General features: G+C 39.0%; 1 protein-coding gene across 7 annotated transcripts in view; it reads left to right on the forward strand.

Annotated features, from left to right (window-relative positions):
• Positions 1-23639, forward strand: part of Slc9c1 (solute carrier family 9 member C1) — a 130631-nt gene that overhangs the window by 84285 nt on the left and 22707 nt on the right. For all 7 annotated transcript variants that reach the window (XM_076548885.1, XM_076548886.1, XM_042259358.2 and 4 more), the window contains 7 exons: positions 2436-2533; positions 10047-10166; positions 12168-12363; positions 13611-13796; positions 15038-15187; positions 16545-16596; positions 18049-18197. In XM_076548885.1, the coding sequence (XP_076405000.1) occupies positions 2436-2533; positions 10047-10166; positions 12168-12363; positions 13611-13796; positions 15038-15187; positions 16545-16596; positions 18049-18197 (951 nt within the window). The remainder of the gene's footprint in view (positions 1-2435; positions 2534-10046; positions 10167-12167; positions 12364-13610; positions 13797-15037; positions 15188-16544; positions 16597-18048; positions 18198-23639) is intronic.

Here is a 23639-nt window from a genome sequence, read left to right on the forward strand (position 1 = left end):
GTAAACATTCAACTTTTTATAGATATGCCTTCTTAAATACACATTCTTCAAAACATTGCTGTTGTTTTTATCACTGATATTTCCAACATTTCCAATCAAAAAAAAAAAACTATACAATTTACCTCTCAACGATTTAGTAGCTAGATGTTCCCAAACTTTTGACATTGTAAAATGGCGTTATCATCTACAGAGTTTGTACTCAATAAGCATACAACCAAATTACAAAAAAAAGACACACACACACACACACACACACACACACACACACACACACACACCTCCTAATGTTCTACGTAAGTCTATTAGTTTGTGATGGCCACATTCATAGCCAGCAGCAGCAGCACACGTCTCAGTGCAGCCTATGGAACAAATCTGACATGACCTGGTAGCTCATGTTTCTAATGTAGAAAAACATTTGATCACTTCATTTCTACAGATTTTTTCAGGCCTAAAATGCAAGAGTTGCATCTAGTTAGCGATATGTTTGTATGAAAGCAGTAAAGTGATACATATTTATAATTATTTACGAAATAAATTGTAGCTTCTTTTCCCACTTAGATGTTTCCAGCTTATTTTTATTTCACTGGAGTTTAGAATTTTTTTAAAACCATGGTTTTAAGTCATTTCTAGATTTTTTTCTTTATTTCAGGAAAACACAGCATTCCAGAACCCCCAAAACAAATGCAGGTGACTCCACTAAAAGTCTTGTTTTTATTACTATTGTAATAATGACCTGTTTACTCTATTCTCCCCATGTGCAAAAGGGGGGGACTAAAGATGACTGCATGACTTCTGCAGTTCTTTCTGTTTATCTCAACCTGGGTTCTATACAATCAACAGCCCCTGTACCTTCTCAATTTCTTTCCTCAAATGTTTGATTACTGTTATATACCCCTGACTTTTGATATTGGGCTCCTGTGCTGTGTTTTCTTAAACAAGAAATCTTTTTTTTCAAGGCAGATTCAATCTTCTCAGTGCACTTGTAGTAACTCTTCACCTTAGCCATCTTTGCATATTTATTGCCATGTGGTCAATTTCATCTCTGCACTCTCTATTCTAAGTGGCCTATTACAATCATCAAAATTTTGAATATTGTTGTTCAGATCTCACCCAGTTCTGGTAAAGGAAAGAATACCTTCTCTACTGTCGTACACTAGAAAAGAAAATCTGGTCTAGAAAATATTCTGTATTCATTCAGAGTAGTAGCATATTGTAATGGTGATGAGAAGCAAAATATCAAATTCATACAGATCTGGGTCTCTGGCACTATCCTGAAAAGGCTACCATTTGCATCTGTAGAGCAGAAAATGGACTAGACTCTTCATAAAGTAAGACATATATAAACCATGTAATTCCAGAAGAGTTGCTTTGTAGAATCAACTGTTTTCAGTTTCCTCTCTGTTTAGTGAAAATGATCATTTAAAAATTAAATTTTTTTCTAGTTTCTAACCACTTTGCCATTAGCATTTCTAAGATCTCATGGAGTCCAAATTGTTTTCATCTTCCTCAGGTTTTTCCAAACAAACTGCTGTTTTTAACCTTAAGGCTAATAATAATATTTTAATTATATATTGTATATGTTCTTTAAAGCTGTTTAAGGAAAAGACTGCTGCTCTATTGAATTCCTGTTGCTATGGAGACATCTTTAATAGCACTGAGGACGAAGCCCAGGCCCTTTGTATGCTGGGCAAGTGCTCGGTCATGGAACTGTATCCCCAGTCCCAAGAGCAGCTTTTTAACCCCTCACTCCCCAAAGTTAGTTGATTTATCTTTCTAGTACCCTCCAAGAATAAAAATGCTGTAATTTCATCATTGGTTGTATACAGAATACTGACTACAGACCCAGGAACCTTCAATTACATTCTACATTCCAGTTTAGAAATGTTTCCTATATAGTGATTCTCAACCATGATCAACTTACTTCTGAAAGGTACAGGATCCAGTGGTAGCTCCCACAGCCTCAGAGTCCCTAAAGCTCAGCAGATCATCAATAAACATAATAAAGGAGCTAGCAGAGGTGTATTGTGAAATATTTGGGAACACACACTTAAATAAAGATGAGCCAAGGTGATTTTAATCCATCAGGATTTCTAAATGCCCTTAATATTCTAATATGCATCACGAGTTTCACAGTAGGACACAGCTTGTAGCAACCCCAGAGCTAATTTTTTCACAGAACTCTACCTTTCTTAACCCAGGTCAAAGACTAGCTGTGCCAGAGTTCCCTGCAGAACCTGATTATTCTCCCCAATGCCCAGATCTATCCTGTGTTGACATGGTAACCTGGACGCTGTAGAAAGATTCTTTCTGCAAGCATGCTAGGTCATTTGGGGAGTTTGTCTTCTTTCTCACACATCTTTTTTTTTTCTATTAAGGAGATAATAAGTTGTCATTGTGCCCACAGCATGTAATTATTACATCAACTTTTCTTTCAGGCGAGCTACCAACGGCAGTACAAGAATGAGATTCTGTCCCAGAGTGCAGTGCAGGTGCTGGTAGGTGCAGCCGGAAGCTTTGGTGAGAAGAAGGGAGAGTAAGTATGTTGCCAAGAGAGGGCTTCTACCCTAAGCCACTGCGTGGGGGAGTTTTCACACTTGTGTGTTGTAACCTCCATCCATCTGGCACCATATACACTCCATGCTCTGCACCTCAAACTGAATCCCCTCCTTTCCATTTCCCGCATTTGAGTTTTCCAGGCTGGTGTATTTGGCAAGCATCTTCTGAAAGAAATAACCTTTTTTCGGTTTTGGTTTCCCATTTTCAAAGCTACATTATAGCAAGTGTTTTTCCTTTTAGCCTCTCTGAAGACTTAAATAGAGACCACGTGTCCCTTAATCTTTACAGGTGCACCTTCCCAAAGCACAGATGGACCCCATGTTAACTTTAGGCATATGTCTGTAATCTGGTACTGATTCTCTTAGATCCAACAGCTAAGGAAAGGTGGTGTGTTGGGGGAGCACCACCAGGTCACCCTCTTTAAGGGAATGGAGAATCTATGATTGGAAGTAGGAGAACAATTAAACAGTAACGTAGTTGACATGTGCACCCAAAGCTCAGACATACCCCCCAAGTCCAGATCTCCCCCTTAATAGCAAAGAAACTCAAATTCAGCTTAAGTGATGCCAAGGTCATTGATAGAGTCTGCTTATAACTGTACACTTGGCTCATTATTCCACACATAAGCCTGAGCTTTGGTGTCATATATCCTAAATATGATGTGCCAATCTTGCATCCATTCACATGTTGCTATCTTATACAGTAAAGAGAAAAGCTCTAAGTGAGAAGAGAATCATGGTTTATCCATATAGCATGTAACATACACACATCTATAAGGAACACAGCTGTTCAGTAAGTAATCATTGTAGTTCAAGCACGGACTTTCTCTAAGAGCTTAAGAGTTTTCATTTCCAGCCAGTTGTGCAAATCATTACAAAATTTTATGTATCCAGGAAGGATGATAAAACATGTGCTATTTAAAACTTGAGTTCCTTAACAAGGATTTAGATATTTCCATGTATAACACAAGAATCTCCATATGTTCTCTAAATCCAAACCTTTCAAATGCTTGCAGGAACTCCATAGAAGTGAAGAAGCTCGAAAAATGTATCTTTTTTAAATAATACAGTGCCCTCTATAGTGAAGACAGATATACAAAGCACAATAGAAGTTTTTAATGAAGGAATAAATACCACCCTAAAAAAAAATCCCTGTCTTCGGAGAAATGGATGAGATCTACATGAACAGCCTGGACATGAGTGGGAGCAACTAATGGTGAGGGTCGAGGGAAAGAGAGCGGGAGATCCTAGCTGGATCAAGAACAGAGAGGGAGAACAAGGAATAGGAGACCATGGTAAATGAATAGCACATGAGAAAAGGAAGAAACAAAGTGCTAAAGAGGCCCACAGAAATCCACAAAGATACCCCCACAAAAGACTGCTGGCAATGGTCGAGAGACAGCTGGGACTGACCTACTCTGGTGATGGGATGGCCAAACATCCTAATAGTTGTGCCAGAAACCCCATCCAAGGACTGAGGAATCTGAATGCAGACATCTACGGCTAGGCCCCTGGTGGAGCGCTGGGAGTCTAATTAGTGAGAAAGAGGAGTGCTGTGGGATGGTCTGTATGTCAAAATACTCTGATTGGTCAATAAATAAAACACTGATTGGCCAGTGGCCAGGCAGGAAGTAGGTGGGACAAGGAGAGAGGAGAAGTCTGGGAAGCAGAAGGCTGAGGAAGAGAGACACTGCCAGCTGCCGCCATGACAAGCAGCATGTGAAGACACCGGTAAGCCACCAGCCACATGGCAAGGTATAGATTTATGGAAATGGATTAATTTAAGCTATAAGACGAGTTAGCAAGAAGCCTGCCACGGCCATACAGTTTGTAAGCAATATAAGTCTCTGTGTTTACTTGGTTGGGTCTGAGCGGCTGTGGGACTGGCGGGTGACAAAGATTTGTCCTGACTGTGGGCCAGGCAGGAAAACTCTAGCTACAGAGGAGGGTTTATATGAGCGAGAATTGTTGAAACCAAGGTTGGATAAAGCACAGGGACAAATAACCAAATGAATGGAAACACATGAATTATGAACCAAAGGCTGAGGGGCCCCCAACTGGATCAGGCCCTCTGAATAGGTGAGACAGTCGATTGGCTTGATCTGTTTGGGAGGCATCTAAGCAGTGGTAGCAGGTCCTGGGCTCGTTGCATGAGTTAGCTGTTTGAAACCTGGGACTTATGCAGGCATGCTTGGCTCAATCTGGGAGGAGGGGACTGGACCTGCCTGGATTGAGTCTATCAGGTCGATCCCAGTCCTCGGGGGAGACCTTGATCTGGAGGAGGTGGGAATGGGGGGTGTGCTGGGGGGAAGGGGAGGGGGGCAGGAAGGGAGAGAACAAGGGAATCTGTGGCTATTATGTAGAACTGAATAGTATTGTAAAATTAAAAAAAAAGAAAGAAAGAAAAGAAAAAAAAAAACCTGTCTTTACACTGTCGGGGCCAGGGGGGAAATGTGACAAAAATAAAGTGTCAGAGAGCAAAAAACCCATTTGATTTGTTTTGAACCTTTAAATTAAGCACTAAGGCAGAAGCAAGCCATGCGCAGAAGACTGAAAGGGACACAAAGTTGGGGTCAACAGTGGGTACCAGGAAGGGGCACCAATAGACTAAAGGGATAATGCAGAAGATTGTTGGGACGTGTGACAATTTATTCACATGTAGGACACATATTTAGCAGCAATATATGCCAAGCCACATGCCAGGCACTGCAGGCAATATCCAAGTAGCAGCCCTGTGCTCCCATTGGTAGAGAACTATTGATCCCACTTGTTCTCAGTGTGTGCTTTTTTCTGCAGCTATCTTGGAATTGATTTTGCCATTTCTTAATTGGAATCACTCAGTAGCTCCACAGGTTGGGATGTCCTGTGGTAAAAAAAAAAAAAAAAAAAAAAAAAAGAAGCAAAGTGATTGCCAAGGTTACCAGAACCTACTCATAGTGCCTGTGTAAGACCCCGTGAAATAACGCTCTAAATAAATTGTTTATTCTTGCTGAGTGCCAGACACACTTTCGAACATGTTCCATGCATTATCTATTATTACCTCACAGAACTTAAAGGACGTGCTCCTGTTATCTCCATGATGCATTGGGAAGGAAGTGAAGGACAGAGAAGTCAAGTAGTTTGCTTGAGGTTATTTGTCTAATAAATCGCAGAGCTAAGATTCAATGCCTGACTACTTTGTACCTGGCATATGGCTTGACATTTATTGGTGCTGAATATGTGTCCTACATGTGTGAATAAGACTGTCATATGTCACAACACTCTCCCACACCATTCCTTCAGCCCCTTTATGCTCCTTCCTGGTGCGCACTGTTGACCCCTTCTTTGTATCGAGTCCCTCTCAGTCCTCTGGACATGTCTTGCTTCTGCCTTAGTTATTGATTACCTTGTAATTTGGGCTCTGAGATCACATAATTTTAGGATTTATAAGAACCTGCAAAATTGCTGGATCTTATCAGAGACAATAATTCTCTCAAAAAGGTTTCCTTATCCCCCAGAATGCTATTTATAATACGTCCACTCTGTTGGTGGAGAGCTTCCTCCATGACAACAGTTATGGAAATGGTTAGTTGCATATTTCATCCACTGGACCCTTATGAACAGAAATCAGTATTTCTTCATGGTTTATCTATAGCATCTAACAACCATTTTAGATTAGTTCAATAACTATCTATAACTTATAAATGAATCAGATTATATGGACATACAAGAATCTCCATGTAATTACTTTATAATATTAAATCCTGGAGAATTGAATAACTTCATCATTTTCAATGATATCAATATACCTAGATTTCTTCCAATTTTTTATTTGTCTTTTTCTCAATATTTTATTGATTTTTTCCACTTTTGTTTGTCTTTTTCTCAATTTCATTTTTCATTTTTTTCTTGAAAGGCCTCTAGCATCTTTATGATGCTATACTTAAGGTTGCTTTCTTCTGCTTCTTCTACCTTGTGATGTTCAGGTCTTGCTGTTGGAGGAGGGCTAGGTTCTGGTGATGTTGTATTGCTCTTTATGTTGTTGTATGTACTTCTGCCTTGACTTCTACCCATCTCCTCCTCTAATAGGTATATAGATGTCTGTGTCTGAGCAAGTTGCTGTTGGTCCACTCTGTGCTTGCTGTGTCTGTGTCTCAGGGGGCCCGTCTGGGTCCAATCTTAGCTCTTGGTCTAATTGGAGCCAGCAGATTCTGTGTCTCAGGGAACTTCTCTTGGGTCAACCCAAGCTAGTTGATTCCGTGACTCACAGAGCTGCTCTTGGTCTTATCAGGGCTCTTGGTCCAGTCAGAGCTGACAGATTCTGTGTTTCAGGAAGCCTCTCTTGCTCCAATGAGAGGTGGCAGATTTTACCTCTCTGAAAGCCACTCTTGGTCTACTGAGGGCTAGCAGATTCACTGTCTCCTGAGGTTAATCTTGGTCCAATGACAGCTCTTTGTCCAATGAGAGCTGGCAGTTTGGTTTCTGAGCCTTGGCAAGTGGCTGGGGTCTCAGGCAGATGGATATGGGGGCAGAGAGTGTAGATTTCAGGGTCTGCTGGGGGGTTTTGGGGGGGGCCTTCCCACAGGAACCCTGCCTGCTGGCTGGCAACTGGGGCAGAGTTGGGCAGGTGTTCCTGGGATTGGCTGTGACCCAGTGATGGGTCCTATGGGCAAGACTCACTGGGTATGAACAGAGTCACTCACCTCTAGGTCCAATGAGAACTAGGAGTTAGTTTCCAAGCCTCAGGAAGTGGCTGGGGTCTTAGGCAGTCAATAAGACAAAATGACAGCCTATAGAATGGGAAAAGATCTTCACCAACCCCACATCTGACAGAGGGCTGATATCCAGAATATGTAAAGAACTCAAGAAATTAGACATCAAAATACCCAACAGTCCAATTAAAAAATGGGCTATAGTGCTGAACAGAGAATTCTCAACAGAAGCTCAAATGGCTGAAAGACATTTAAAGAATTGCTCAACATCCTTAATCATCAGGGAAATGGAAATCAAAACGACTCTGAGATACCATCTTACACCCGTCAGAATGGCTAAGATCAAAAACACTGAAGACACTTTATGCTGGAGAGGATGTGGAGCAAGGGGAACTCTCCTCCACTGCTGATGGGAATGCAAACTTGTACAACCACTTTGGAAATCAACATGGTGCTTTCTTAGAAAATTAGGAATCAATCTCCCTCAAGACCCAGCTATACCACTCTTGGGCATATACCCAAGGAATGCTCAATCATACCACAAGAGCACGTGCTCAGCTATGTTCATATCAGCATTGTTTGTAATAGCCAGAACCTGGAAACAACCTAGATGCCCTTCAACTGAAGAATGGATAAATAAAATGTGGTACATATATATAATGGAGTACTACTCAGCAGAGAAAAACAATGACATCATGAGGTTTGCAGGCAAATAGATGGAACTGGAAAATATCATCCTGAGTGAGGTAACCCAGACTCAGAAAGACAAACTTGGTATGTACTCACTCCTAAGCGGATACTAGATGTAAATCAAAACATAACCAGACTGCAACTGACAATTCCAGGGAGGCTACCCAGTAAAGAGGACCCTAAGAAAGACACAGGGAATCATCCATCAACAGAGAAATAGATGAGATCTACATGAGGAAATTGGACGTGAAGAGGGGTAATAGAGGGCAAGAGTTGGGAGGAAAAAGAGCTTAGGGTAGCAAGAGATCCCAGATGGATCAGGAACAGAGTGGGAGAACAAGGAAAGAGATACCATGATAAATAAAGACTCCACGGAAATAGGAAGAAGCAGAGTGCTAGAGAGGTCCCCAGAAATCCACAAAGATGATTCCACTATAGACTAGTGGCAGTGGTCGAGGGAGTGCCTGAGCTGACTTACTCTGGTGATCACCCTAACTGTCATGATAGAACTCTCATCCAGTGACTGATGGAAGCAGATGCAGAGATCCATGACCAAGCCCTAGGTGGAGCTCCAGGAGTCCAATCGATGAGAGAGAGGAGGGATTATATGAGCAAATGATATCGAGACCATGATTGGAAAAAAGCACAGGGACAAATAACCAAACTAGCGGAAACACATGAACTGTGAACCAACAGCTAAGGAGCCCCCATGGAACTGGACTAGGCCCTTTGGATAAGTGAGACAGTTGATTAGCTTGAACTGTTTAGGAAGCCCCCAGACAGTGAGACTGGGACCTGTCTTTGGTGCGAGCCAGCTTTCTGGAACTTAGGGCCTATGCTGAGACACTTTGCTCAGCCTTGGTGCAGGGAGGAAGGGATTGGACCTGCCTCAACTGAATGTACCAGGCTGGGCTGACTCCCCCAGGGGAGTCCTTGCCTTGGAGTAGGTGGAAATGGGGAGTGGGTCAAGGGGAATGCTGGTGAGTGGGTGGGAGGAGGGAGGCCAGGGGAATCTGTTGCGGATATGTAAAACGACTAGAAAAATCTCTTATATATATATAAAAAAAGAGAGAAAATGGAGGTTTAAAAAAAAAAAAAGAAAAGAAAAATAGGATTTTCCCAAAATGTGTTCTAAGTTTATGATTTTTAGTAAGTACCTAGTCTTCCATATATATTAATACTATAAAGTAACCAACAATTGTAGATATTAATAAAGATCAGTCTGTACAGAATATATATATATGTGTGTATATATATATATATATATATATATATATATATATAGAGAGAGAGAGAGAGAGAGAGAGAGAGAGAGAGCATACTACATAAAAAATTTCAGAGTGAGACAAAATAATCAAGAGGAAAGACAAAGCCTTTGCACTTGGGGTTCCAATATCCTTCAATTAAGCAACATGGCACAGTAGGGCACAAAGCTTGGTGAACTTTCCAATAAAGACAGAGGACCTAGGAAAGATAAATTCTTAATAAAATCAAGCAGACTTGCTAAGCAAAACCAAGCCGCTATTAACAGATCTGAGCTACTTCAACACAAAAATTAAAGGAAATCCATAAGCACATTCTAGTAAGCATTGTCAACATGCCTTTGAGTCTCTTATGACACTGACCTCTCCAAGTTAACATGTTTACCTTTTTGTAGTTGCTTAAACCCAACTACCTGCCTTGAAGGGAAACCTGTGTGAGGTGGGATGGATGCTCTATATACTGCTCAGTTATCCCAGCCTGACAGAGCTAGTTTTATCTCCTTGAACAAGCATGTTAGAGAGATCATTTCTTCATTGCTATAATAAATGATCACATCTAAAATAAAATCCTAGGTGTCAAATATTTGAAACATGGCTGACTGTTTCTCCCTGGTCTTTTAGATCTTTAGTAATTGTATCTTCCAACAATCTGGACTCCTTTTAATGAGTTGGTCTCACAACCCAACTTCACAGTTGTATATCTACTGTTCGTGGCTTGGAGCTATGCTATGAAACATCTTGTTTAGTCATCGTTGTACAGAATAGTCCTCCTGCATTCTGACAGTACTGCACTGGCCTTATCTCAAAGGATTTAAAACACATTTAATGATTTCTCTATATTTTTTTAGATATATGAGTCCTGAGACCATAAAGAAGTATTCTGAAAGCAAAAAATTCCTCGCCTTCATTAGAAAATTACTACTCAACTGGGTGTACAATACTAAAAAAGATAAAGGGGTTCCATCAAGGTGAGCAATCCTGAAATAAAAAAAAAAATGTAATGACAACTTTTGAAAGTTAGTTCCTTTTAAAATTATAGCCTACGTACTTTGAAGATTATTTTGAAGTAGATTACCATTTAATTCTTTACAAACACACAAAAATCACTTAAAAGAAGGAAAGATATAAGAATGACATTTTGCTTGTATTTTTTAGACTGGGGTGTTTTGTATTTTTAGAGTGCTGTATATGAAGGTAGGCAAACATTCTACTACTGTGCTAAATCTCTAGTTAACGTTCTCTTTTTTTATAAGCATGTTAATTATGCATAATATGTTTCATTGTGACATTTTCATACATGTACATATTCACCCCCCAACTCTTCTTCCAAACTGTCCAAACTTTCGTGTGTGTGTGTGTGTGTGTGTGTGTGTGTCCCTAAATGAGTTTCTTTAGTGTTGTCTTAGTTTCTATTGCTGTGAAGAAACATCGTGGCCAAAGGCAACTTGGGGAGGAAAGGGCTCATTTCATGTTACAGCTTCTAAGTCATCATCCAGGAAGGTCAGGGCAAGAACTCAAGGTTGGAACTTGGAGGTAGAAACTGATGGAGAGGCTATGGAAAATGCTGCTTACTGGCTTGTTACACATAACTTGTTCATCCTACTTTTTCATTTATCACAACCCCATCTGTCCAGGGATGGCACCACCCATGATGGGCTGGGCCTTCTAATGATTAATGATCATCAATCATTAATGAATAAAATGTACCATAAACTTGCCTACAGGTCAGTCTGGTGGAAGCACTCTCTCAATTGAGGTTTCCTTTTCCTAAATGACTCTAATTTGTGTCCAGTTAACAGAAACTAGCTAGTACAGATGTTTGCCTGAGCATGAGTGGAGATTTGTAGGTGCGTGAGTAGGAGTTTGTTTCCAGGAACATTTGCACCTAACTTTTTTTTTAAGGAACAGGGTTTGAGAGAGACAGGGATCTAGTAAAAGGTTTAATAGATAGTGGGACAGAGGTATGGACTTCAACTCACTTGGAGAAAGAAAAATTAGTTCTTTTAGGGCCCTTATGCAAAAGGAGGGAGTAGAAAGATGTTATACCCACAAAATGGGCAAAAGGTGGGCTAATCCCATCCAGTGGGAGCTAGATATATTCCATTTTTTTTATATTTCTGAATGAAGCAGATATTTAAAAAGATCCCAGGATATTGCTAGATAAGGCCATCTACAAGAACAATGGGTCTAACTAAAATATGTTATCAAACAGTTCTGTCTTCAGCCCTTCCACATTTGGGGTTTATTATCTGGAAATGCCCAGTCCCATAATAAGGGAACATGGTTCTTGTGAGAGCTATGAGGAGAAAGATTGCCTGGGTTGTGGCTGGAGTCTCATCACAGCTGGAGGGCCTGGCATCTATTGCTTACCAGTGGCTACATCACTGAAGAAAATGTCTCTCGCATTCTCCCGTCAACTGTTAACTGCATGTATAGCCACAGGGGAGAGATGATCCTGTACTCTAGACATTACAGCATGTTGAAAGTCCTGGTCTCTTGCAGATCTTGTGCAATGAAAGTTTCTGTGAGTTCCAGAGTGCAACAGTTACATTAGACCTGGAAGTCTCCTTGAACAAGCATGTTAGAGAGATCATTTCTTCATTGCTATAATAAATGATCACATCTAAAATAAAATCCTAGGTGTCAAATATTTGAAACATGGCTGACTGTTTCTCCCTGGTCTTTTAGATCTTTAGTAATTGTATCTTCCAACAATCTGGACTCCTTTTAATGAGTTGGTCTCACAACCTGACTCCACAGTTGTATATCTACTGTTTGTGGCTTGGAGCTATGCTATGAAACATCTTGTTTAGTCATCGTTGTACAGAATAGTCCTCCTGCATTCTGACAATACTGCACTGTCCTTATCTCAAAGGATTTAAAACACATTTAATGATTTCTCTATATTTTTTAGATATATATTTTTGGATAAAATTGTCTTTCTTTTTATTTATTTATTTTTTTTGCAGATACTTATTTCTTCACTTATGCCATAAAATCGTCTTTACAGATGAATTTGAGTACACTGGATACCTTGCTGTATTAATGAGCATATATCCTATGATAATCTGCTGGATATCTCGCTTAAAGGACATCTATAAAGATGAAATAAAATGTGCTAACTACTATTTTCTTAACTTTTATACTCTAGAGGCTCTACTTAAGGTAATCTAAAATTTGTGCACATGAGTGTGTTATGGGAGGCACATTTCAACATCGGCTAGAGTTTTCTAAGAGAATATTGTGAACTCCCTTCTCAAAGCCCACAAATTTAATTTGTAAAGCTGATGTTGAGAGCAACAATAACAAGTAATTGATGCTTTAAGCATTGACTCTGCATTTGTCAAAATACAATGATGTAGGTGAAAGGGATGCAGATTGAGTCTAAACTGCATTAGTGATATTCCTTTGAAACACTTTTCCATATGCCGTATTTCGATCTTATTCTTTCCCTTCCCGTAACGTCTCCCAGATCCTACCCACCTCCATATCAAAACCATTTCATGTTTTCCACACCCCCAGAAAAAGTGAAAATCAAACAAACAAAAAACAAAAAACACAAAAAAATACCAAAACAAAAAAGAATGCACACAAAACCAGGAGTCTGTTTTCTGTCCAACTACTCAAAGGCAGGAACACATGGCTTGAAAAAATAGTAGACAGAAAGAATTTCTGAAATGTACATATTTGAGCATGTGTCGTGTGTGATGCCTTCTGTTAGCTTTTCACTGTCCTGAAATAAAAGCGTTGGCACAATTATCAAGGTAGTTTTGATAAAATATTTGTATTTACTTAAATTTTCAAGATATTGAAAGTGACTTTTGTTTTTCATCATCACAGAACAAAATAGAATAAAAAAATCCTTTCACCAAATTAATCTTTAAATCTTGAACTGATTTAATAAAATCTAGCTCATGTGAATTACATATATATCTGATATTCTTACTACTCAGTGTCACACATTTGATACAATTAAGTAATATAAATAGAAACCTTGGGATTCCTGTGGCATTTAGGGCTGTTTGAAATTAAGGAACCCTGATGTAGGATATTTTTAGGGCTGTTTGAAATTAAGGAACCCTGATGCGGGATATTTTTGTGTGAATTTGTCTTTCCCTCCAACTACTGACCAGTGACAACTCCAGTGTCATTTGATAAATCTTTCATCTATACCCATACTGTACAATTAGGTCTACATCATCAGTCTTCACAGTTTCCCTCCTCTAAAGGACGCAGTCACAAGCATCCTCCGCTTGCTTGCGTGTTGGTGGTATTTCTGACGTATAGAGTCATAGGTCGATGAAGAAAAAAGCTCAGTTGTAACAAGTTTACATTCTTGTTTTTTTTGGGGGGGGGGTCGGTTTTAACAAAAGCAGAAAATATGACAATGTAATTTCTTTTTGTATCAACAGATGGCAGCAATGAGGAAGGAATTTTTTTCGCACACCTGGCTCATGTTAGAGCTGGGGATCACCTTAGTGGGCATAGTAGATGTAGTGCTTACTGAAACACACTCCATTAATTACAATTTAGACTTAACTGAGACTGTGATCTTCATGAACATAGTTCGACTCCTTCGGATCCTGCGCATCTTGAAGGTAAAGCTCAAGTAAAGTGCATGACTTTGGCTTCCTCTGTGGGCTCTGTGACAGGGAATGTCAGTTTAAAATCAGGTCAACAGTTTCAGGGTAAACATTGGCTTCTGGGCTGATGTTTGGGTCTGAATGGTTAACTACTTCTAGCAGGCCAAGCTTTCAAATACTCCAATTATTATAAATCAGTTTAGCTCAAGGAACTACAGACATTCATCACAGCTTTCCCTTTTAATAGAGAGTGCTTGAAAAAGTCATGTTTATGTAAATACTAATACATTCTAAGTAATACTTCTTTGTATAGTTACCTGGGAGTTTAAAAATGGAAATAATCATAACAATCACCACCAAAAAAAAGTCCATAGTGACAAAGCCAATAGTATATATTTACACAGATCAAGAACTAAGATAGTATGCATTTCATATAGTATAAATTCAGTGTTATGCTATCCAAAATTACGTCTGATCAATGCTGCTTTCACGTGTATGATGGCAGTTACTTCTTATATGATTACATAAGTAATTGGAAAGTTATTCCATGATACATCATATGAGGATGTATAGGTAGAGAAACAGTCATAGAATGTTTATGTCTTTCTTATACATTCTTAGAAATGCTTTTGCTACTAAGACCTAAAAGAACCAGGACTAAAGTAGTCAATTATTAGTTTCTACTTTTGTGGTATTCTGTGAGACAGTAAATATACTAATCCACAATTCAATCTGAGGGCAGAAGGTCTAGAATATTCCAAAGTTTATAGTTCATTTTTTTCTAATGTGTGGTATACAGACTCTACTAAGCAGGCGAGGAATGAGTAAGCTGTCTAAGAAAAGGTTGGAAATATATTCAGATAACTCTGAATGCTCATGTCAAGGGGTAGACCCTGTGAGTATGAAGAGAGACTAGATGTGATCTTTGTTCCTATGGAGCATACTTTCAGAAGGGAAAAGGCATGGAATCCACACATTCCTAAGTCACAGAGCAGGATGGGTGCAAAATAGTAGCATAGTGGTTACTTTTCTACAGCTGTGGTAAAACACCATGACCAAGGTGAAGACTTATAGAAGAAAGCATTAGGGTTTTATAGGGACAAGAGTCTGTCATGGGAGGGAGGTATGACAGCAGGAGCAGAAATAAAGGCTCACATCTTGTACTGCTAGCATGAATCAGAGAACGCAACTGGCCAAACTAAGCTAAATATAAACAAAACATGCAATTAATGTTTAATAATAGTCTTTTTTTTTAGCTCATAATACCAAAGTTGCTGCAAATAATAGACAAAAGGATGAGCCATCAGATATCCTTTCGGTATGCTGTACTAAAAGGCTATGTCCAAGGGGAAATGGATGTACTGAATATAATCGATCATATTGCAAGTTCCAAACAGACTAAAGAGGTGAGAGAAAAGCCAAACAGGAGGAGACACCTTCACTCTGTTCGTTACACAGTTGCCATCACACATCTTGTCCGACATCTTTCCACATAGGTGTAGTCTCTGACTCCTGCGTAACTGTTCTATGTCTATTACCACACCACTTCTCTTCTTGAACTAGAAAGTCTGTGCCATATTAGCCCACAAGGAGGACCTTGGGAGGCACCTTTGCATCCCTGCACAGTGCTCAACTCTCTCTGCATGCAGCCTCCAAGATTAGTCAGGAAATAGTGCAAAGTGAGGAGGAGCGGCCGCAGTGTTGAGCAGAGCTCTCTCATCATGCCCCAAAGCTCCTTCCACTTCTTACCCAAATAAAAGGTATGAGCAATAGAAGCCAGTGGTCTGGCAGACAGAAAGGAGTAAGGAAAACAACAATTATCTCCATGTGCCCAATCACATACTCTCATTATGCAGATGAGAAATGGGGCCAAGAGCGATTTGCTTGATTATGCCTACACTCCCATGACTAGTAGGTGGCAAAGACGCCCTTAAACCTTAGACCTAAGTTCTTTTTATTTTATTTTTATATTTTGCTCTCAGTTTGAAGCAGATTGATGTCTGTACATACCTAGAAGTTTGACAGCTAGGTGGAGTTCAATATTTGTCTTTCAAAATAATTTGTAACACTTGAATGCCAAATTTTGTGTGCCACAACAAGCATAGTAAAAATATTGTACACCCAACACGTGGTAGAGGACCTAAAGAGCATTTCTCCTCTCTCTACCTGCAATTGTAAGCCAATTTTCCTAAGCTTGCTTACCATCTCTCATGACTAATATCTACCAATGGGATTTAAGAAGGCAAAGACGAGGACACAAAAAACTGGGCTTTCTAAAACATCAAGCAATATTTGTTGTTTCAATTCTCATACACTTTTATCCAATCTTCTATGCATTTGATATTGAAAAACATCTCAGCGTCTATCATTTGAAAGCTCATTGCCAAGTTCTATTCTAACCCTTAAAACATTCTCCATCAAACACAAAAAATATTTTTATTTTATGTGTATGTGTTTCGCATACATGTCTGTCTGTGCACAACGTGGATGCCAGGTGCTCGTGGAGACCAGAAGAGAGCACCTGATTCCCTGGAACCAAACTTAGGGACAATTGTAAGCTGCTTGGTGGGTGCTGAGAATTGAACCCAGGTCCTCTGTAAGAACAACAAGTGCTCTTAACCTCTGAGACATCTCTCCCTACCCTCCATCATTCTTTTTAATAAATCTATCAAAATAGCTTAAAAATCATTTACAAATGTAAAGCTATTTGTACTGTTTTATTTTTCCAACAGAAATAATGTCTTTTTTTTTTTTGCTCTATAGATATTGTTAATGCGGGTAACAAAGAATATGGAACGTGCCATGAAAGAGCTAGGTAGGGACCTTCACTCTAAATATGCAACTTAAACATCTCTTGTCACGACAACTTCAGAAAAGCAATGGGTCTTAGCACCAAAAATCTGTAAGGAAACCTACCTCTTCTTTTTTTTTTTTTGTAAATGTTTGTCTTTATTATATGTGTTTGAGTGTTTTGTCTGCATGCATGTCTGAGCACCATGTGTGTGCAGTTCCACAAGAGGTCAGAAAAAGCATCCTTTGGAACTGAAGTCAGACAGTTGTGAGCATCATGTGGGTCCTGAAAACTGAACCTTGGTCTTCTTCAAGGGCAGTAAGTGTTTGTAAACATGGAACCATCTCTTCACCCCCCAAACCTTAATTCTTAATAGTAAATTGGTAAACTTAAACAACCCACATGATTGTGTTTTCTAGTGTATGCAATATTACTATAAGGTTATATTAACATATAATAAATTTGTTAGCATAGTATTACTCATCACACTTGCTCTCTACCTGACACAATGAAAGTTTTTAATGTGTGTTCAAACAATCCCCATTACTACACCATGATTCTTTACATCATCCATAGCTTTAGGAATCCCCCTTTCTTCCAAACCAGACACAACTTGTGTGTTCCTGAGTGACTCAAAGAGTATTGCCACAGGGAGATTTAGGATTTAGGGACTGAAATCAGAATAGAGTCCTGAGGACTTCTCTGAGGAATGCAGAGGGCCCAATGCCCACCTGGCAAGGGTGTCATCTCTGAGTCATGCTAGGCTGTATTTCTGGTAGAGGAAAAATCCTAAGTAGAATAAACACCCTTGAAAACATAGTGCTCACATGTGAAGACATGTTGGTAGGAAGTGGCAGGCAGCAAAAGAATACAGAGAGCCTGAGAATGAAGCTTAAGAGAGCTGTATGACAACTAGTCACAGGACAGAGAAGAGGTCATGGCCAGGGGAAATCACATATCCCATGTGAGTGGGTGAGGTTTTCATGGGCATCTAGTAATCCAGACAAAACAAGTCAAAAGGTACAGATGGCTGTGTCTTCTAGATTCGCCAATAGACTTGAGGAAAGTGACCCAGGATGAGCTATAGGAGTTCATCAGAAACCACAGCTGAACATGTAGTATATAGTCAAATATCCTGTTTTGAACTGTACAGAAAAGTGGATCATGAATACCAGATACATGGTCCCCAGCATTCTTGCAGGACCCAGTGACAGTGGGCCAATGTAACCATTAGTTTAGGGATAGGGCTTTACATCCTTTTTCCATGAGCTTTAGCACAGTGTGGGTGTAACCAAGAAAATGACAGAATCCCAGCAGGACTGATGAGGGATTGATGGTAACAGGCCTGACAGTGAGATACACACCCCTGTAGTGAAAGTTGCACTTCATTGACTTAAAGAAGGGTTAGTTTTTGTCCTCACAAAATACTTAAGGCAATCTTCTCATTTTACCTGACAATATTGCATTGTTCTTCAGGCTACTTAGAGTATGATCATCCAGAAACTGCTGTCACTCTGAAAACCAAAGAGGAGATTAATGTCATGCTCAATATGGCTAGAGAAATTGTCAAGGCTTTCAGGTCCAAAGGAATTATACATAAAATAGAAGATATTGAAATTAACAAGGTAAGATGGTGTATTTTCAGAGTAATCCTGTAGTTTTGTGACATGAACAACTGAAAAGAATGAGACTGGAGATATTAAAAGTGTTTTTTGTTTGTTTGTTTGTTTGTGCTCCATGAAAGTAAATATTGTGCAAACTCACACTACACTGTGGGAACTCCACAATGTTAAAAGTACTCCTCATGATAGTCCCCAAAAGTTTTCAAGGAATGCACACAAAAGAAAAAGAACCTCAGTGATTCCCTATAAAAAATCAAACTAAACAGAGCAAAAATAACATAATAATGTTAACCAAAAACAAAACAAAAAAAACTTTAAGTGTTTAGAAAAGGCAAATAGAAAAAAAAGTCAAAATGACAGAAGCAGATCCTGTGGGGAGTTGGAGGAGGGAAGTGGAGTGTAGATATGAAATCTTAAAGAAAAAATTAAAGAAGTTAACTTAAATTGAGATTAAGCTCTCCAAACAAAAGGCAAAGACAAGCAGAATGATTAAAACCAACAACATCAAACTACATGTTATTTTTGGAAAATAAGGAAGTTGGACCTTTACTTAAAACCATGCAGAGAAAATAATTCAAAACGAATCCATGAACTCTAAAACCATAAAAACTGAAAGAAGAAAACATAGGGCTAAAATTCCATTACCAACTAGGCTGATTTCTTGGAATTAATGTCAAAAGCACATGCAAAAATAGACCAAAAAAAAAGAAAATTAAAGAAAAGAAACAGCATTTTTAAAATGTGCATCAAATTATTACATACTGAAAAAAAAGTGACCCAGGGAGTGAGAGAAAATATTTTCAATCTATACACTTATTGATATGTAGAGAATTCTCCTAAAACTAATAAAACCTGATCTTTAAAAGAGCAACGGATCTGAAAAGGCATCCCCAAGAGACATGCAAATGGCCCAATAAGCATGTAGAAGTTTGCCAAAAACACTGATCCCCAGGGAAATGAAAATCAAAACAAGCCAGACAACAAATGGAAATGAAATCACATTTTCCATTCAGCAGGATGGCCACCCCAACTCAGGAAAACAGAAATATCACATGTTGGTAAGCAAGTAGAGAAAATGGAATCCCTGTGTGCCATTGTTGAGAATGCAAACTGGTACAGCCTCTATGGAAATTGTATTGAATTCTCACAGCACATTAATATTGCCATTTGGACTAGCAGTTTTTCTGGACATACACTCAGAGGTAGCAAAGCAGAATCTTTAAGAGGGATTCATACACCTATTCATAGAAATAATATGCACAGTATCTGCCACACAGAGATCAATGATTATGCTATAAGTACCTGTGCATAGAATCAAATATACTCAGTCTTAATAAAGAAATGAATGCTGGCCATGTGCAGATGAACACTGAAGATAGTATGCTAAGGGAAATTACCCAGTCACAAACTCTGTGCAATTCACATAAAACATTGCAAAATGAAGAGTTGTGGAGGCCACTGGAGATGACTGAACAATACAGATATAGTTAGTGCCACCACAGAGTGGATAAAATACCTAACACAGTAAACTTACACTATATGTGTTTTAGATTGGAGAAAGAGAGCAGTGAGGGACTGTCTACTATACTAGATATTTAGACATTCTATAATAATAAAATAATGAGAAATTACAGTAAAAATGGGGAAAATGAGTGAATAGAACATACCTGATTCCAGCAACACACCTGAATATGAAGTATTCTAATGTTAAAGTGATATTGAAAATTTGGAAGAAATGATGGATTATTCAACAAATGATTCAAAATTTATATGAAAATAACTATAAAACTATAAAAATCACTATAATCTACATATAGGCTATTTTTATTCTTTATGTGGAAAAACCTTGCTGATCCACTCATTACAAAGCCCATATCTGCTAAGAAAAAAAGTTAAGTAGATGATATCACATACAATGTAAAATTTTACACATTAAAATGTGTTACTTGCCTGGGTGGTGATATTGGAAGAAAGCAGGCAGGCTGACCAACCCACCTACCACCTAGGCCCAAAACCAGGGCTATGAGCTGGCCCACTCCAACAACCACCTCATCTATGACCTGTTGAGCATGTGAAGGGGATGAACTTACAGATCTAAAATTACAGGATCCCCACAGTACAGGACATCAACAAGATAGCCAAGAGGCGCTCCAATGAGGAACCATTATCAATAGTGCCGCAGAAGCCAGAGGCCTTGAACCAGACCAATGACTCGTGGCAAAGAACCCCTGCAAGTAAAGATGAATGAACTAGTAAACTGTGTGACTGGGCCATACTACAACTTCATAACAAGATTCTTCTCTCTCTCTCTCTCTCTCTCTCTCTCTCTCTCTCTCTCTCTCTCTCTCCCTCTCTCCCTCCTTTGTTTTTTTTTTCTCTTAAATTTTGTTTTGTTTTGAGGGGATGGGGAGACATGTGGGATCAGGATACATCATGTGAAATCCACAAAGAATCAATGAAAATTAAATAAAATTAAAAAAAAGAAATATATTAAAAGTGAGGTAGTGGGCAAAGCACAGGGTGGAAGACAACACTTGTAACCAGAGTTACCCTCTACATAATGGTAGAAATAATTCCCAGAGTGTATCAGCGCTGCGTCTGAGGCAGTAAAAGTCATTCAGTAGTTTAGACCAGGAGAGAGCCCAAATCTGAATTCTCCACTTCTCTCCATGTCTTCCCTCTGTCTGTCCCTAGCAAAGGGCTTTGCTCTATGTATTGAACTGCACAAAAAGCACAGCATGAGAAAGAAATGAGGAAGTTCCGTCATTTTTTTGTCAGGGTTTGCACGGGAAAGACTTCTCTTCTGACCTCTAATAGAATAGCACTCAAAAGCCCCAAACAGATGTTATCAAACCATAGCCACATATTGTTTCCAACATTTATTTATGGTGGATGCTTGTTTTCTTGAAGGTTTCTTTCAACCTATTGACTGCTTTCAGCAAATGATTACCATGGTGTACATACATTATTTGGGGCCAGGGATGTGGAAGACTATATAACTTAAGAATAAAGCTTATGTTTAGCTTAGGTTGTAAAACTGATTACATGTAAAAATCCAAGGCATAATAAAGTTGGTTACATTGTTTTCCTAAAGGCAGGTTAAACTTATACTGAGTACTCAGGACAGATTGAGTACATGGCTTAAATGGTCTCACAGCATATCATTAACTTGGATGTAAGGTTCAGCCAAAGTTCATTTTCTGAAGTTAAGAGTAGTTTTCAGAAAAAGTTATTCCCACACACAGTGCTCACATAAATGATGAGGAAGGGTGGAGACTCCAACAGAAAGCCTGAATAGGAACTGAAACAGGTACAGATACAAAAAGAACACTTGTCAATGGCTATTTTTAAGAGATACTTAATATCTCTAATAATCAAAGAACACATATTATCACTGTTCTCTTTAAGAAATAGAAATAGGTCTGCAAGAGCTACATAGGGATACTTTGTTTCAAAAAAAAGGAAGGGAGAGAGGGAGGGAGGGAGGAAAGAGAGAAGGAAAGAAGGGAAGGAAGACAGGAAAAGAAAAGTGAAATAGAAACTATAGGTTGGAGAGATGAATGACTCATCTCTTTAAGAGTACATATTGCCATTGTAGAGGACCCAAGTTTCAAGTTCAGTTCCCAATACCCATGTTGTGAACTAAAGACAGTCTTTAACTACAGCTCCAGGAGGTCTCACATCCTCTTCTAGCCTCTGTGAGCACTCACTTGCACAATATACTCCACCCACACGTGCACATAATTAAAACTAAAAGTAAATCTTACAAAAACAGAAACTAAGAAACTAGGGATGTAGTTCCGTGGGCAAGTGCTTGCCTACCATAAACAAAGCTCTCCATTCAATGCTTAGTACTATAAATACGTTAATTACACATATTAAAAGAAAAATAGCTGGTAGTGGTAGGGCATGCCTATAATGGAAGCACTTTGGAAGCAGAGGCAGGCGGATCCAGAATTCAAGATAATCTTCGGATAGAGGTGAATTAGAGGCTAAGCTGGACTACATGAAACCATCATAAAATAAAGAAAAACAGAACTAATAAAATGAAAACTAGGAATGATAGGTTTGCTTGTCAACTCACAAAAATGCAAAAAAATTCTTAATGCTCAGTCAAGTTACGATAAACTAAATTTAAATACTATAGACTAAATGCAAACCAACACAGTCAGCATAAATAGTAAATTAAAAATTCAACCTTGAAAACATATGCCCAGATAGATTATTGTATGCCAAGCGGTCATCTCTAAACACATACACATACTGCTAACACCAAATGCACTCAACAGGATGATATATGATATATATGCATATGTATGTATGTAGGTAGGTATATATGTATGTGACAATAGTTAAAGAAGTAGTCACACATTTGAGAGGGAGTGGCATTTAGAATGCCTTGCATCACAGCACTACATTAAATTGAACATTATCCCACATGGATAAACACTTGATCCAGCACCATTCATGAAAAAGACCACTTCACTCCATTACACTGTAGGAGGTTCTGTCTTGGTTTAGTGGTGTGTGTGTGTGTGTGTGTGTGTGTGTGTGTGTGTGTGTGTGTGTAAGTTTCTGGATACTTTCTTCTTCTTGTATTTATCATTGTACCAAGCCACACTATCTTGATTACGGACAAAAGTTTAACAAATATTTACATCTGATTGCATCTTCCAGTTTTCTTCTGCAAGATTCTTTTTGCTAGATCTAGCACTTATGTTTTCAAATAAACTTTAAAGATAGTGTGGTAATTTTGGAAATGTCCAATTGTACTCCATTAAGACTGTACATCAATGTGGGAAGAATTGACATTCTGTCACTGTAACAAAATGCCAGAGAAATCTGAAAAAAGAAGATCTGGTTTGAGTCTTGGTCCAGAGATTTTAGTTTATGACTGGTTGGCTCCACCTTCTCTTGGAGCAAAGATTCATTCACATCATCTTCGTTATTGTGTGTGCGCATAAATATATGTGTGTGTGTGTGTGTGTGTGTGTGTGTGTACCTATATATCCTATGACTATAGCACGATTTCTCTACTGTTAACTGACACTTGAGTTGCTTCAACTTTGAACTTGTATAAATCATGTTGCAATCACAGGTAAATCTCAGAAACACGATGTGTGGTGACTGAAAGCAGATGCAAACAGATATGAACACATGGTTTTGACTACATATTATTGGCACTTACAGTCCCAGAGGGACGAAAGTTCACCATGGTGGGAAAGCATGGTCATAAGTTGTAGGGATGGCAGCAGGAGGAAGAAGCCGAGAGATCACATCCTCAACCTCAAACATAAAGCTGAGAGAGAAAATTAATGTGGGACAAGGCTTGATACTCCCAAAGCCCACCACTAATGACTTGCCTCCTTCTGCAGGGTGATGCCTCTTAAGTCCTCCCCAAATAGGGTTACCAGCTGGCGATCAAGTCTCAAACACGACCCTGTT

The sequence above is a fragment of the Peromyscus maniculatus genome, chromosome 12 (assembly GCF_049852395.1).
Source record: "Peromyscus maniculatus bairdii isolate BWxNUB_F1_BW_parent chromosome 12, HU_Pman_BW_mat_3.1, whole genome shotgun sequence".
NCBI classification, from domain to species: Eukaryota; Metazoa; Chordata; class Mammalia; order Rodentia; family Cricetidae; genus Peromyscus; species Peromyscus maniculatus.